The sequence below is a fragment of the Alosa sapidissima genome, chromosome 10 (genome assembly GCF_018492685.1).
Source record: "Alosa sapidissima isolate fAloSap1 chromosome 10, fAloSap1.pri, whole genome shotgun sequence".
Taxonomy (NCBI): Eukaryota; Metazoa; Chordata; class Actinopteri; order Clupeiformes; family Clupeidae; genus Alosa; species Alosa sapidissima.
This window is the reverse complement of record NC_055966.1, coordinates 10,464,804-10,481,669: the sequence shown is the minus strand read 5'-3', so window position 1 is coordinate 10,481,669 and position 16,866 is coordinate 10,464,804. Positions and strand designations below refer to the sequence as shown.

Sequence of the window (16,866 nt, the reverse complement as noted above, 5' to 3'; positions counted from 1 at the left end):
GGTCCGTAGCCTCCTCTGCTCTAACTAGGTACAGTGGCTGGTCCCTCTCACGCAGCTCCATGAGAGACGCCATGTGGTCCTCCTGGTGCAGCTCTGAGGTGAGGACCACCAGCAGGTCATAGAGTGAGCCAGCATTGGGAGGGCTAGCAGAGTATGGTGCAGAGGGCCCATTTAAGATCCATATGCGAACATTGGGGATATAAGGATAAGACAACACTGGGAGGCCATTCTCTGCTCTCCACACATTCTTGCTAACTTCTTTACGTTCTGTGTCTACATCCGACATCTCTCTCTGGTCTAGTTCTTCCTCTGCCTCATCACTTTCGTCTTCCTCTTCATCCTCTTCCTCCTCCTCCTCCTCGTCTATGAGGCAGTCCTCTTCGTTCTGTAGTCCACAGACAACTCTGGCTAGGCGTGCGTTGGCCTCAGGTGTGCCTCCAGTGATGGCGACGTCCAGTGGGAAGTGCTCGTACAGCTCCAGTACTGCGAGCAGCTGGTCCTGCAGTCCAGCCACCTGTGGAGCCGTTCTCCATGCCCCAAGCACATGCTTAATGTGCTCCTCACTCAGTTTCCCCTGCATAGCGCTATGCAAAATAATATAAGGTACTATTTATTATTAAAGATAGGCCTACATGAAATGGTAAGTGCACTCTGTACGAATCCATAAAAACAATAAACATCTTATGTCTATGGTATTTTTGTTTACAAAAAATAGCTGCATTTCTTCAAGATTAGAGTATCAAAACTCCAGTTTCAGAGGAATTATTTGCAGTTCGTATGTAAGTTCCATATTTTGGACATAACAAATGACATACTGTAGTACTGTATTTTACCATGTCTATGGTATGTTATGCCTTTCCAGAGACTCACATGTGATGAAAATAATCATTACCAGAGGACTATTAGCCTACTGTCCTGTAAACACAAAGGCTATTGCATTACAATGGACAGGCTTTAATGTTAGTCACAGAACAATGGTCAATTTCTATACATTACTTTTTAAAGGGTAAGGCAAAATACTCACATCAACCAAATGATCCTGTCAGTAACTTCCAAAGTCCAATGTGTGCTATTGTGTCAGACTGACTGAACTGAAATGATAATTCTAATGTCCTGTATTGCACTGTCAAGTCAAGGATCAGGTGTGTTTGCCAAGTGAGTCACCAGTGTCAACATCAGTGTTAACCCAACAGCAGTCTGAGTAAGTACCAAGAAATCATTCCTGAGGTGTAAAAGCATTTAAGCCAACATCAGTATTTCTAGAATATTGTTAGACACATAGGGTTACACATCTCATATTCATAGGCCAACAGAAAATGAAATAAAATGATAGTGCTTGTCTCAGTTCCAAACCTGAGTAGGCTACTAAACAATATTAGCCTACATTAGCCTGGTTATAACGCAGACCTATTACATGCCATTTTCAACAAAACCAAAACCGTCCAGCAGATGTCATGATTAGACTATATGCCGTATGGCCCCAATATACAGCTCCATGAAAAAGAGCGTCTAATCATAGGGCTACTTATTCCTAGGTCTAGCGTACATATTGGCACCACACTCGCAAACTAATGTGTGTTCCATGCAGGAGCGTGCGGTCCATATGGGCAGGTGGGGCAGCGAACTAACTGAAGCATCCACCACAAAAAATAATTCCTCAGTAAATCATTGCTCCAAGTCTACTTTTAATAATGTGATTGTCACATTAATTATCTATAGTTTCTGTAGGCTTTCCAACTATTTTTGGTCTATTGACATCAACTTTTGGATGATGGTGGCGATTCTCGTTGAGTTTAATCTGTCATGCAATGTTGGGGCAGGGCACCTCGACGATCGCATTCCTCAATAAATTATCGCATAACCCTGGCGGCTTCAATAAGGATTGCAATCCGCGCTAAAAGACGCCTGTATGGTCGTAAAGTAGTCTGCCCCATGGTCATATTCTAGAACTAGCCTACTCAAATTATTCCGCCAGTTATAAATTAGGCCTATCGTTTCATTTCAAGATGCAGAAATGGCGAGTAGTGTTGCACCTGTTAACCGTGTTGAGTTTCTGTTTAAAAAAACTATTTGAGAGGTTGAAATTAGAAGATACGTTAGCTAACCCTGGTGTCTTCCTTGGTTTAGTAGCTAGCTTCTAGTGGATTTAATAGCATCTTTTGACAGCGCAAAAACCAGAAGGCAACGGTGTTCAAAGGTATGGCATAGGCTGCTGCATTCAGAATGAGCTATCAATATAGCCTAGTTTCTACAGCGAGTGGTCAGACAATTATCCATAACACCCAAATGTCTTGAGTTGCAGTTATAAAACCCAACTACTTAAAATATTAGATAGTTAGCAGACCAGACAGAACACACAAAAAAAATAGTTTTGTTTACCCATGCTTCGCTGGTTTAACGTGATGAGAATGGTGCAAACTTAACTGATGGGTTACTGATCTACAATTCTGACTGTGACGTGATTTAAGCATACCGCAAAGTCCTGTAAAATATGTAATTTTAATGTAGCCCAAAATGATAGGCTATTAAAAAAAGTCAGACTTTCTGCCTACCCAAAATGTATGGTCACCGCACGCTACTGGTTCCATGATTAATATCAGACTGCAGTGTGGTTGTCATGAAGATCCAAATTGACGGCTTCATTAGCTTAAGGACTGTTTCTTCTTTCAGATTTTTTAAAAGTAGATCATCACAACAATCAATGGCTAAGCTATTTAAATGTACTATTCATTTGACAACTTGTTGTTAAAAAAAGGCCACTATGCATACTTTTGTCGATATTCTTTTTTCCCCTCTGACTGAAAGGATGGGGACACTGACGTCACCACAGCTTCACTTCACTGGAGCAAGTCCCTGCAAGAAGTGAGTGTAACGGGAGCGACAGGTGCGGTCCCGGGGAGTTGTGTGAGCAGGTAAGGACTTTGTTAAATTTCGTTTATCACTTTCTTAACTTGTGGGGATTATAGTGAACAGACTAAACTCTTGTTTTGCGACATTCGCTCATAGTTCTGGCAAATATTACGAACAGTTGGGATCTGTTAGACCGGGTTGTTGTTTCTAACATGGTGACCTAAGGTTACTGGCGTGGGTCTGCATTTTTGACAGTATTGAGTATGCTAATGCTATATCAAATAATGTCCTTGCCTTTAGCCTACTTTGTCCATAGACAGCAGGAGCAGTTGAGGTTCACACATTATCACCATGGCGGATGGAGGAACTTGTTTCATGATCTTTCTCATTCTTCTAAATACGTTTGGGGCAGTAAGTTTCCCTGCATGACATCTTGACGTTTCTCCTACCCTTACAAAAGTAAAGGTACAAAAACGGCAGTTCCAGCTGTTTTTCTGAAGTACAATGCAAAAGGCCTACAATAGAGTTTTCCTGTCAAAAATATTGTATTTCTGCATGAAAAAAACCCCCAGTAAAGTTCAATACTCTAGTGTAACGCATAGTTTTTGTAAAGGTATGCATAACTATATTTATAAAATTGTATTTTTTGTAATTTCTAAAGCTTACCTCAACAATTACTCTGAGTTGCTGTTATTAATCAATGGTATTTCCCCCAACAGGCAGCAAGCCTGGCTCTTTTTGCCCTGGCCATTTGGGTGGCAGTGGATGGATATGAGTTGTATCCCATATCAGGGGTCTCTGGAAAGGACGATATTTTTGCCGGAGCTTGGATAGCAATTTTCACGGGCTTCGCTTTCTTCTGCACTACTGTCTTTGGCATCTTGGCCGTAGTGAAGAACAGCCGTCTACTCGTCCTGCTGGTAAGACCATATAATGGAGATGAATGAGATATGTAGCGTGTGTTAGACTATGCTCCTCTTCAGTGCTAGGGAAAGAACACACAGGACCCTAATTTAAAGGACAGACAAAGAGCAAGAACAGTCTGTCAACAAGCAGTCTGCAAGACTTTGCACTTTGCCCATTCAAATTAGGGCTGATACACTTTATGTCAATTGTGTAACCATCTTTCAAATAACCTCAGTGATGAATTTTCTTTGTCTGACAGTACCTGATATTGATGTTTATAATCTTCATCTTTGAATGTGCATCCTGCATCACAGCAGCAACCCACAGAGACTATGTGAGTATCTGTTTTGATATCTAGAGCCTTTAGAAGTAGATGTACTGTATCATCAGGCCACCTCATTTGATGTTTTCATTTCTTCCATTTGATCCTAGCTGGTGGGCAACAGCAACCTAGTGAAGAAACAGATGCTGAAATATTACGCTGATGACAGTTTTGCAGGACAACAGATCACAGTGACCTGGAACAGGATGATGCGTGAGGTGAGCGGTCACGTCACTTGACGATCCAGGGCCTCTTGAATAGATAAGGTTTTTACATTTTACTTGTTGACCGAAACCTCTTGATTTTGATGTGACTTGTCATGGATGTCATGTCCACACCCACATCCACCCTCACCACTCCAAGCTGCTACAGCACCATGTGTCTTTTTCTGTGCTGACTTGACACAGCTTGCCTAGTTGTTGGGTGCCAGTAAAAGAACCGGTTTACCATAGTGGTGTGTGGGAAACATGGAATCAGGGCAATCTCAACTCGTCAGGAGAAATTAGTTAACTGAATGCACTGCAGTGAAGGACCCCAGGTCATATGTCAAGTCTTCAGTGACCATTATTAAATGATTGTTAGAGCTAGGTACAGTTACGTTGTTTCTTGAAAGTTTCTGGGAACATCTAATACAGTGTGCAGATCCTTTTTTAAAATTTTTACCTTCAGTTAAGTTTTGATCTAGCACCTGCCAAATTTGTTGGATGGGTGCACCCTGCACTCTGCTTTTTCTTACAGCTAGGTACCTAACAATGAAACTTCTTACGTCAGTACTGAAAATTCTTCTTTCCTGAGAAATACGCAACAGATCTGTTGTTGGAGAACACTGTACATATGCTGTGATAAACACATTCTTGCAACCTCAGCTGGACCACTTCAGCAGTTAAGCTGAATGCATCTACAAAGCCATTACTAATAATGATAATAATATTTATATGAGAGCATGATGATGGCTGTCTGAAATGTTCCTTCTGCTTGTTTAAATACTGCAACACAGGTGAAGATGAACTCTAAACATTGTCTTACGTCTTCCCCATCTTCAGGTTGAATGCTGTGGAGCAGACCGTCCACAGGATTGGATAGATTATAATTCCACATTTAGGATGACATACGGCACGACGTACCCATGGCCCCAGCAGTGCTGCAAGAGACTCAGCAGTTTTGAGGTGGCAGACGTGGAGGGCTGCAAGGCAGGGCTGGCCAGCACCCTCTTCACCAAGGTGGGTTACGGCATCACATTTTACACAGGCAGATCACAGTGAGTCACATTTTACACAGGTAAATCACAGTGCGTCACATTTCACACAGGCAGATCACAGTGAGTCACATTTTACACAGGTAGATCACAGTGAGTCACATTTCACACAGGCAAATTACAGTGCGTCACATTTTTCACAGGCAGATCACAGTGCGTCACATTTTACACAGGCAGATAACAGTGAGTCACATTAGGTAGATCACAGTGCAACAGAACAGGTCTTCCTTTGGCACACATGTAGTTTCAATAAATAAGACAATTAGTTATTATAAGTTATTATTGCTAATTCATACAGGTCAACACATTTGATGTGAATCCCAGGAGAGGATGTGTTCTTGGAACATTCAAGCTACCTGACTGTATTGTCATTGATACAGCGGCTCTATTATCAGCCATTGAAATGTCATCATGTTGTGTCTCAGCTTAATGAACCAATCTGTAAATATCTTCTGAGACAGTCATCCCTACTATTTCCAATATGTTTCTGCTGGTCTGTGCTTTATTAGTGTGGTGGCCGTGTTAGGAGTAGGAGCAATGTTTCCTGTTGATTACTGAAGTAAATGAAAGGACCGTTTATTCCCCAGGGCTGTTTTGATCACATTGAGTCGGTGTTTAGTCGGTACACCTGGGCTGTGAGCTGGTACGGCTTCTCGGTCCTCATGTTCATGGTGAGTTTTCTTGACTTGTTAATTGTCACACTTTCCATACGAAAAAATATCAGATCCGTTTTAATCTAAAAACATGAGTAGAGATGCTAGGTAAAGTTTTACATTTACATTAGGAACTTTGCTCATACAGTAAAGGTGATCGTTAGGAAGGTTAGGAACGTCACCTATTACCAACCGTCCTGTATTTCCAACCTCTTACGTGTATGTGTCACTTAATATTAATTTCTATACAAACCAAGACAACGGATTTCTAAAGAAACGCAAGCACCCACACCATAAGTGTATCTGAATTAGCTATGTACCAAAAATTACATTTTACCTTTGACTCGAAGAGCTGTAAACAGTGTTATAATGCTGCGTGTACAAAACCGCTTGGAGCTACAGTGGAATTTTGATTTGCGACGAGAATTCACGGTCTAACCGTTGATGTGCCGTGAGAAAGGTTGGAAATAGGCACCCACCAGCCCAGCACTAACCTCAGAGCGTGGTAAACAAAATTGGATATTTCAGGCAGTAAATGCCCCGGTAAGAACAAAACCAGATTTTGTTCACTGAATGGCTACTGAAAAATGTAAGGTTCATTTATCAAATGTTATTTTAAAGTATTAAAAAACATTGTTGTTTTAGAATTTTTCAAACGAAAGGGTTGGTAATTGGTGGTTTTACGATATATATCATGTGTAGAAATTTCAGTTAGGGAAGAAGGAGTATCCTGAGAAAAAATAACTATGGCATCACCACTGTTAATCAAATCATATCTTTGCATGTCAAAACTGAATGATGAATTTTCATGTTTTTTCCCTAACTATTATTCTGAAATGATACTTTGCTGTATTGGGTGACATTCCTATAATTCGAACATAGAATAGAATTTCAAACTATAACCGACTGTTGTCCATTTTAGTTCTGGTTAATGCTGCTGACCATGGGGTACTATCTAAAGATTTGAAGAAGAGGGATTTCTTCTGCAACCACAGCACATCAGATGGTTTCTATATACCGGCATACTACGCAAGGAACACATATCTTCATCTGTATATCTCTTGTTATGGTATTTGTATTTTACATTTCTTTTGAAAAACAAAAAAAGAACCAACTTGCCAGATGCCAACAATGTTTGAATACCTTGATTTCAGATTTGCTTTATCTGTTATAATTTCAATTCATTCTGTTCTATTTAAAGGTACACCATGCAGGTTTAGGTATTTTTTGGCGACTGTAGAGCTCCCTCAGAGTCGCAATATATTTACAGTGCATGAAAATGCACTGTACTGTTCTTCCTAGGCTTCTTATTACAGTGCATGAAAATGCACTGTACTGTTCTTCCTAGGCTTCTTATTATAGTGCATGAAAATGCACTATACTGTTCTTCCAAAATTTCTTATTACAGTGCATGAAAATGCACTGTACTGTTATTCCAAGGCATTTTATTATTACAGTGCATGAGAATGCACTGTACCGTTATTCCAAGGCATTTTATTATTAATTACAGTGCATGAAAATGCACTGTACTGTTATTCCAAGGCTTTTTACAGTGCATGAAAATGCACTGTACTGTTCTTCCTAGGCTTCTTATTACAGTGCATGAAAATGCACTGTACCATTATTCCAAGGCTTCTTCTTCTTCTTCTTCTAACGCAGTTAATGCAGCTTAAACCGTTTAACGTAGAAACTTCATTCAAACCATGTTGCGTAGGTCTTACTTAGGACATGTGGGCTTTGTATTTTTCATCTTTGTAACTTTTATACTTTTTAAACTATTAATTAAAAACTAATCAAAATTTCCCCATTGACTTAACATTATGATTATGACATCACAATACGGCCGTTAAGCAATTAGAATCCTATGGCAGGTGTTCAGGCCACCTGGATCAACTGCCAGTCTCAGGCTTTAAGCATACAAACTGGCCCTATTAAGACTACACATCCTGTTCAACTGCTTCCTCTGCCAAAAACTGTTTCAAAATAAAAGTCCTCACTACAATATTTCACTGTTAAACAATTTAACCCTTTAAACTACTGAACTTTTTAACTGTTCAGCCATTGTAACTGTTACTTATCATCAACTATGACTCCTCCCCACTGTAGCTAGTTAGCATAGTTAACATGTTAGCATTGCTAACATTGTTAGCATTTTTAACAAAACTGCTAAAAATGATTAGCTAAGTTAGCTAAGTAACATGGTTAGCATGCTAGCATAGTTAGCATGCTAGTTAGCATTTTTAACAAAACTGCTAAAAATGATTAGCTAAGTTAGCTAAGTAACATGGTTAGCATAGTTAGCATGCTAGTTAGCATAAGTGCTAAAAATGATTAGCTAAGTAACATGGTTAACATAGTTAGCATGCTACTTTTGCATTTTCATGCACTATATTTCCTTCAGTTAACATACTAGTTAACATAGTTAGCAAAACTGCTAAAAATGATTAGCTAAGTAACATGGTTAGCATAGTTAGCATGCTAGCATGTTAGAATAACTACTAAAAATGATTAGCTAAGTTAGCTAAGTCACATGGTTAGCATAGTTAGCATGCTAGTTAGTATAGTTAGCATAACTACTAAAAATGATTAGCTAAGTAACATGGTTAACATAATTAGCATGCTAGCATGTTAGCATAACTACTAAAAATGATTAGCTAAGTTAACTAAGTCACATGGTTAGCATAGTTAGCATGCTAGTTAATATAGTTAGCATAACTACTAAAAATGATTAGCTAGGTTAGCTAAGTCACATGGTTAGCATAGTTAACATGCTACTTTTGCATTTTCATGCACTGTATTTCCTTCAGGAAATGCTTTTCTAGTTATATTTTACTCTGCTGTTGTAAATAGCAAACTTCTCGTGACTTATCCCCCCTGTACACAATGAAAATGCTTTTCTTGTGGCGGTGAAGGATTAACAACAGGCAAAAACTATTTCCAAAGAGCTATATCTACTGACAAGGTAATGTTTCACGATTCTCGCGAGATTTGTCGGGCCGCCAGTCTTGAAGTTGCATGGCTGGTTTTCTCGGTAGCCAATCGCTACGTCTATGCTGTATAGCTATGCTAGGTGAATGATTCGTCTATTTAAGTAAGTTTGTTTACCATCAAATTGGCTTCATAAAGGTGAATATCTTGCATAGTGTACATCACTACATTTTGTTCTCAATTTCAACAATATTGCAACAATATGCTCTGTACCCATGTCGTATTTTCTTTGTCTTTCAAATTTAAATAATTGCTGCCATCTTGACCAGGACTCCCTGGCAGAAGAGACACTGTGTCTCAATGGGACCTTCCTGGTAAAGTAAAGGTTTAAATAAAAAATAAAAAAATATTTTTAACAACTCAACTCCATTATTAAATGAGTTAATATATTTGTATGAATAAAAGCATGTTTCGTAAATTACATCTCTGAAAATATCTTGACATGTTTCATGACTTGAATGCCGTAATTAGTCTTCGTTTCCTGTGACGCACCCAGCACCATTACAACACACCTTGCTTGTGACAAGCGGACACACCACGGGAACGGTGTCCTGACTTGTGGAAAACCAGGATGATGTTTGTTTTCATGTGCCACTTCTTTTGGGTGTACACTGATCAGGCAGCTGGAACTGGATAAACAGGTTAAACGACTTGGTATCGGTTGGGTGTCGAATAAAATTCCATCCACTCAAATTACAGCAAACAATGGAGGAAAAAGTTAAGTGTCCGCATTATGGGATAGAGGGATTTGCTGCAGCACGTCTACTAAGAATAGAAGAACAGGATTTCAGGTGGTAAACTGTCGATTTCATCATACAACACAAACTGAACTATACATTTTATGTCAGGTCATAGTTAACAGGTAAGCAGTAGATTGAAAATAAAAAAATAAAAGGAACAATGACAAGGTTGTGTCATTGATGTGTCCATCAACTTTTTATTCACACATTGGAAAATATTACAAAATAAGATGAACTGCCTTTTTGCAAAGTGCTATAAGGCTGAAGGGAGAACATTGGACTGAAAGTTCAGGTTACAGTGCATTCATGTACCAACACATACACACCAACAGAAACACATTCTCTCTCGTTCACACACACACACACACAGGTAGTATAGCCATTTTAAAGGAGGATGTTTCTAACTTGAAAGAACTTTTCAATGTACTTCACTGTTCACTGCATAGATATGAGTCCAAAAGAGGAAGCAGTCTCTCTCTTTCTCTCTGTCTCACACACACACACACACACACCAAGGCTCACTTTGTACCACGACAATATGTTAAGATACCATACATGCTCTACCGTATACCTTTCAGACCATCACAGCAAATAGCCCAAGTCAAAGACCACTGGGGGGGTGTTTAGTTACATTGTACAAAAAAAGTGTGCAACGTTGTCTTCCGTCTACAGGTATTCTCAGAGACAACAGTTGTGCTGGAGTCGAGGGCATGGGCTCTCTGGTGCTGGGACCAGATATAGCTGCTCTCATCCATTTGTGTTTTCACAGGCTGTAGATGAGATAACAGCCACGCCTCAACAACTGTTTTTTTTTTACGGTTCAGTTTCCAGATTACTGATTGTTCCACCAGAAAGGCACCAAAAGCACTGAATGACTTGCTGGGTGGTAAAAAAAAAAAAGCTACCACATCTAGCCATCATTCAATAACACCCGATACAAATTTTATCCATTTCCTTCTCTCATCCTTAGCATTTATTTTCCTGCGCCCAAACAAAACTGCAATGCAGCCCCTTCATTTTCCAGTGCTGTTCGAGGGGAACTAAATGACAGGGATATTATGGGTAGGGTAGAAGTGCTAAGCACTGGGCAGAAATGACTAACTGTTCAAATATGTCTATGCTGGCAATGCTCATCTCTTAGACCAATTAATTAACCTGTTGTGATGGATGGAAACAGCAATAAATAAGGAAGAAAGCACAATATGCATGTGCCATGTCTGACTCTGGACTTCAGTACTTCATAAGTATTATTAATTGGACAGGGTCCCTCTATGACGCTCATTCATTCATCAGGCATTTCTTGCTTGTTATTTACCACTTACATATAGAGATCAAGTGGTTTGTTTGGATGAAAGTAGCTATAAGCTACTTTAAAAAAAACATACCTTCTTACCAGTACCATTGAAGAATAAAAATAAGATCCTCCACTTTCACTCTCATGCACAGACCAAGGAGAAACACTGTACTCCAATTGAATTGTAAAGAATAAAAAAAAATTACTATCCATCGATCGATAAACATTCATGCTGATTACAGACCACAATGCATTGGGGATCGTACTGGATTGTAAAACGGATTATTATCAGGGGCTGTTCAAGAGAAGAAAAACATCCTTGAAGGATGAGTATAGTTAGATCACGACATCAGGAAACATTTCCCAAACACCCACACACTCCCACATACACACACACACACACTGGTTGAACCATGAGGGGAACATGAGTGCTCCTTAGACTGATCACCTTCTTTAACACAAGGCAGTGTTTTTCCTAACAATGTGCTTTTTGTAGCTTACCGAGGCAGATAAAGCTGTTAGGAGACACACACACACACACACACACACGCCTAGTAATGCGTGCATACACTCCCACACTGTTCAGGGACGAAGACAAACTAATTCTACTTATTCACATTCTTCCAAAAAAAAAAAAAGAAGAAGAAAACTATATTACATGACTTCACAATGGAAAAACTCAAAATAAATTAAAAATGTAAAAAGCAATTAACAAAACTCAAAACTACCGAAAACATGTCAAAGCCGAATATTCACATGGAGAAATAGTTTAAAAAAGCCTTGAAAGTCCATTAAAATTACCAGCAGCTTTTGAAAGAATATTTTTTCAGTTTTCTCGAGGAAAATAAAATACTAAACTTACTTCCCTGTACAATTTCCACTGTGCTATTGTGTGCGAGAGATACAGTAGGCTAACCGAAAACCAATGACACCTACACCTGAAAAATATAGTCAACAAAACCTAGGTGTGCAGGAATACCTGATACTCCACTAAAAAGCATAGCAGCTACACGCCTCTCCTACGCCCCCTGTTGGGCAAGCACAGTCTGTTCTGGAATGTTTTCAAATCTAAGCCACTTAACGGTTCTTTTCTTTGATCTGTCCTCATCGTTCATGCCATATCTGCATTCTCATTGGTCCGATCAAGTGAGAGGGGTCAGGAGGGTAGTGTGGGGTGTGGGGTATCGGACATTAAAGAGGCGCGAGGGGGTGGGTGTCACAGGGTGAGACTGGACGGACGGACGGGGACCCTCATGAAATGATGCCGGCTCCTCCTGATGGAGGTCATCGCTGTCGATCTTGTGAGATGTCACAACTCGGTGGATATGTGCGTAATGCCTTTCTTAACATCCTCAAGTCCTGAAACAATCAAACACTGACAAGTCCCTGTAGTGCTGTAGGCATAGATGCGTTGTCTAAAGCTGCTCCCTTTACCACTGGGACACCCGTCTCGCTCTTGTCTTGATGAAGAACAGAAGCTCCTGCCATGGGCCTCTGGTGCCCCCTTGTGGCCCCTGGTGGCTTGTGTGCTTTTGTGAGCCTCACTGCTCTTCAGCAGTAGCTCCTGGTTTGGCCCTCGGTGTGGATGGTCCAATTGGGTCCCGGCAGGCTGCCTTGTCTGGCCAGTCCCCTCTGGTTGCGATAGGTCGGAGGGGGTCGGAGCGACGGGTCCAGCACCACATCCCGCCGCGGGGGGTACTGCGGACTGGGCTGGACCGGATACTGGCTGTACTGGAAGCCCCCGGGTTGGTTGGCGTACCCTCGTGGAGTGCCCAGGGCCAGGTTGGAGAAGGCTGCGGAGGGCGGCGTGGCAGCGTGTGGGGAGCCCGGGTATGGAGGGCGCAGCTCCTGGGGGCCGCGGTGTTGGTAGGCCGCGTCTGGATAGTGAGTCCGTGGGGGGTAGGGGTTAGCGGTCAGGGCCTCACCCTGGGAGCCGGGCATGAAGTCCTGACTGCGGTAGTACTTCAGGACCTGGTCGCCAGATGGCATGACGTCGAAGGCCTGCCGGTACTGACCCCCGGAGGACCTGCGCAAGGGGTCCTGGCGGTGGAAGGCCGCTGACGGATCCCGGAGCGAGCTATGGCGGGTCGGCGCCGGAGTGTAGACGTTGTAGGCCGGAGGAGGCTGCTGATGCTGCAGCTGGGCCTGCTGCTGACCGGCATACGGGTTGGGCGGGTGCTCGACACGCGGAGAGGACGAGGTCGAGGACGACGCGACCGTGCAAGCGCCCGCTTCGCTCTCCTCTTCCGCCAGTTTCTCGATCAGCAGAGAGGCGATCTCCTTCCCGCTCAGGCACTGACTCGGACCCTGGCTTTTCTCGCCGCTGGAATTCTGCGGATCCGAGCGGCTCCGGAAGTGGGAGGCAGCCGCCAATTCCGACGAGGCGGACTGTGGAATGTCCAGTGAGCGGGAGTCCAGTGCCAAGCCGCTGTGGCAGGGACTGTCCACGTTGTGGGAGGGGCCATCCTGCTGAGGGGCGTGGTGTGGCGACTCCTGCTCCTCCTCTGGCGGGGGCTCGGGAGGAGGGGCCAGAGGTTCGGACACCTGAGAGGCGTCGCCGTCTAAGTCGGTGGTCAACCAGCCCTTGGTGCCAGCTGCGGCATTCTGGGGAGTGGCGAAAGGGAAGTTGACGTAAACAGGCTCTGGCTGGGACTGAGCGTGCTCCTTGGAGGGGGGTGGTTTGGGAGTCTGCGTGGGGGAGGGCTGAGTCGTCTGCGGGTGGAGCGCTTTGGCCACGCCGTGCTGAGAAGAGGCCAAGGCGGCCGGCGGCTCCTCCGTTTTCGGGGTCTCCACGTAGCGGTAGCACACCTTGCCGTTCTCGAAGTACGGGTGCAGCTGGGAGGCGGCGAGGTCGCCCGACGCCTGGGAGCGCTGGGAGTTGCGCTGGTGCACGGACAGGGGGATCCCGGCGGCCGCGGGGCTGAGGGGGATGGGGTGCAGCTCGTTGCGAGGGAGCCGCACCGAGGACGAGGCCTGCCGCTGCGGTCGCGGGCCATGCCCGTCCAGAGCAGACCGCTGCTGCTGCTGGTGCGAGTGCCCGTGGGAGAAGGAGTAGGAGTGGGAGTGCGCTGCGGCCCACGCCCGGGTGGCTTCCGCTGACCACAGCTGTGGTGCCCGTCCGCCGGGACCGCCGCCGCTGGGGGCCTGAGGGTGGTGGTGGTGGTGGTGGTGGTGTCCTCTAGACACTGTCCTCTGGTTCAGTGCTGGGTCGTTGGGCGCCGGCCGGTAGTTCCCCTCCACGTCCAGCCGCATGTTCATGTAGCTGTGGCGAGCGTAGCTCGGGGGAGCCTGCGGGTGCTCGGGGGCCGCGATCTCGTAATAGAAGTTCTCCACCACGCCTGGGTCCTCGGAGGAGGACGGCACCGGGCGGATGTAGGCAGGAGGGGGCGGCTGCTGCTGCTGCTGCTGCTGCAGCGGTGGAGGAGGCGGCAAGGGCAGCCCGGCCGCTCTGGCCGCGTGGTAGCGGGCCAGCAGGTCAGAGGTGCCGGCGACCCGTTCGGAATAGGCCCGGGACAGGCCCGACGGGTTGCCCTGCGGCTGGCTCATCATGCGGCGGACGCGGCCCGCGTCCAAGGAGCGCCGGGAGTAGTCCTGCCGGTCAGCCCTGGAGAGCGGCGCCCGCTGCGGGGCCAGGTCCAGGGGCTTGGGGGGCACTTTGGGGCGAGTGGGCTGGAAGGCACGGACCTGGGCCAGAGGGGAGCTCTCGGAGCGCGAGTGCAGGAGCTGGGAGTGTGGTGGGTTGGGAGGCTGAGCGGTGGGCTTGGAGAGCCCCCCAGGTGACCTCTGCGGCTGCTGGAGGTGTGGGGCAGAGAACTGGCGGGAGTACGCCGGGGGCTTCCTCTGAGGGGGGGCGTCGGAGGAGGCGGAAGGGCTGTGTTTGGAGGAGGAAGGGCCAGCCTGGGCTGAGGGCGAGAGCTGCTGGTTCTTGTAGATGGGGCTGGGGGTCTGGTCTCCATCTCCAGACGAGCTCCCAGCAGACAGCTCCGAGTTGGACGCCCCCGAGTCCGACACCGAGGTAGTGGACGAGAGGGTCCCTGTGTCCTGTTAAACAAAAGACGACACGACACACAGACATTAGCTGGGCAATAAAAGGGATGACACCGTTAGACACAAACAGCCAAGTTCACAATATTTCACATCCTTCAAATACCTCTTCCTTTATTTACTTTTCATGATGGCTTTTTAGCCGGTCAATAGTCATCAAAGATAACAATTAGCATTTCTGGAATTAAGAATTGGTGAATTGAGTGATTTTTAATTTTAATTTAGTGAACCATTTAACAACGTAGGAAAAGGAAGCGAACACCATATCCTTTCCCTCTTTCTGATGCACGCACGCACGCACGTACATACGCACACGCACACACACACACACACACACACACACACCTGTCCCGGGGGAGACCTCGGTTCCTGCTCCTGCCCAGGCCTGTCTGTGGGCTCCGCTGCAGCCGTGTCGTTGGCCTCGGCCATCCACACGGACAGGGGCCTCACAGTCGAGTACAGCTGGTTAGGGTCGGAGGAGTGCAGCTCGCTCGCGTCTGCCGACAGTGACCTTTGGAAGCGCAGGTCAGCGGTGTCGGAGGGCGCTTTGGCCTGCGGGGGGCGGTAGGGGGGTGAAGCGCCCTGGCGCAGGGCTTTGTTGGCGCTCTCGGCCAGAGCGAGAGCCATGAGGCGTGCAGGGTTTTTGGGTGGGGGGGGAGGGGGCTGCTGAGCGGGCAAAGGCACGCCAGTGGGTCCCATGATGCCTAAGGGAAGACGGAATAGACGACAGGTTACTTTTGGGATTAGTTCATATTTAAAAAATAAAAATCATTAGATGCTCTAAACCTCAACTAAACTGATAGCCTTGTCAATTGTAATTAACATGTTTCATGCCCTTATATCATGCACTCAAGCATTCATCTCAAATACACACATCTTATGTGCCAAATTGTTGTTTCCATGCTGCAATTTCTCAAGCACTCAACCCATTTCTAAAACGGATCTTAATCTGATCTGTGTGAGCCGGTACTAGGCCACTGTTAAACTGGGGCTCTGCGTGAGCCGGTACTAGGCCACTGTTAAACTGGGGCTCTGCGTGAGCCGGTACTAGGCCACTGTTAAACTGGTTGTTCTGCGTGAGCCGGTACTAGGCCACTGTTAAACTGGGTGTTCTGTGTAAGCCGGTACTAGGTACTGTTAAACTGGGGGGGGGGGGGGGGGGTTCTATTTTGGGTTCCTGTCCTGCAGCACTCACTGGGGCCCTTGGTCTTGGCCTCGGGGCCCAGCTTGCTGCTGATCTCCTGCTGGCAGCTCTCCGTCAGCTGGAAGTCACATGACCGCAGCAGCATGGAGATCATCTGGGGGGGCTGGGAGGGCCCGCCTCCCTGAGCCACGGGCTGCAGCTCGCCAGCCCGGCCGCCAATCATCTCCAGGACCTGCGGGGTAGATACCTGTAGTTAATACACGCTAGCAGAGGCGTAGGTCTGTCGGAGTTGTTACCATCCTTAAACATTCAGAAATTAATGCTCCTTGATCCAACACTATGCAACAATCGGTATCCACATTATATTGTTCTATTGTATGGTTTTGTAGACTAATTTTAGCAGTCCCAACTACTTTTAGCCCTCTCAATGGAATTAATCTTGACAATAGAGTGATGTTAAGAACGACTATGTTCCAGGCCAGAATACCCTGCAGAAATGTAAGACAATTTTTCTTTTCACAGTACGACATTTGTCAACTCGCCCAACTGCTTATCATTATCAGTGCTAGCTGGGCGACTGATATTGTTTAGATGTGTTTAGATATTTAGCTGATCTAGCGGATTTAGCGGATCTCCTCTTTACTGTTGCTTTAGTAACCTGAAATTGATA

At 45.2% G+C, this 16,866-nt stretch overlaps 2 protein-coding genes across 7 annotated transcripts in view; one reads left to right on the top strand and one right to left on the bottom strand.

Annotated features, from left to right (window-relative positions):
* The first annotated feature begins 2,734 nt into the window (after positions 1-2,734).
* On the top strand, positions 2,735-7,085 carry upk1a (uroplakin 1a). Its single transcript, XM_042107173.1, has 8 exons — positions 2,735-2,912; positions 3,151-3,261; positions 3,570-3,770; positions 4,016-4,090; positions 4,189-4,296; positions 5,122-5,298; positions 5,921-6,004; positions 6,909-7,085. Exons 2-8 carry the CDS (start codon positions 3,202-3,204, stop codon positions 6,951-6,953), a joined length of 750 nt encoding a protein of 249 aa, XP_041963107.1. The 5' UTR covers positions 2,735-2,912; positions 3,151-3,201; the 3' UTR covers positions 6,954-7,085.
* Positions 7,086-9,883: 2,798 nt separating this feature from the next.
* arhgap33 (Rho GTPase activating protein 33) overlaps positions 9,884-16,866 on the bottom strand; it is a 48,840-nt gene continuing 41,857 nt past the window's right edge. For all 6 annotated transcript variants that reach the window (XM_042105948.1, XM_042105949.1, XM_042105953.1 and 3 more), the window contains 3 exons: positions 16,248-16,428; positions 15,398-15,756; positions 9,884-15,049 (listed from right to left, as the gene is read on the bottom strand). In XM_042105948.1, the coding sequence (XP_041961882.1) occupies positions 12,560-15,049; positions 15,398-15,756; positions 16,248-16,428 (3,030 nt within the window). In that variant the 3' untranslated portion in view covers positions 9,884-12,559. The remainder of the gene's footprint in view (positions 15,050-15,397; positions 15,757-16,247; positions 16,429-16,866) is intronic.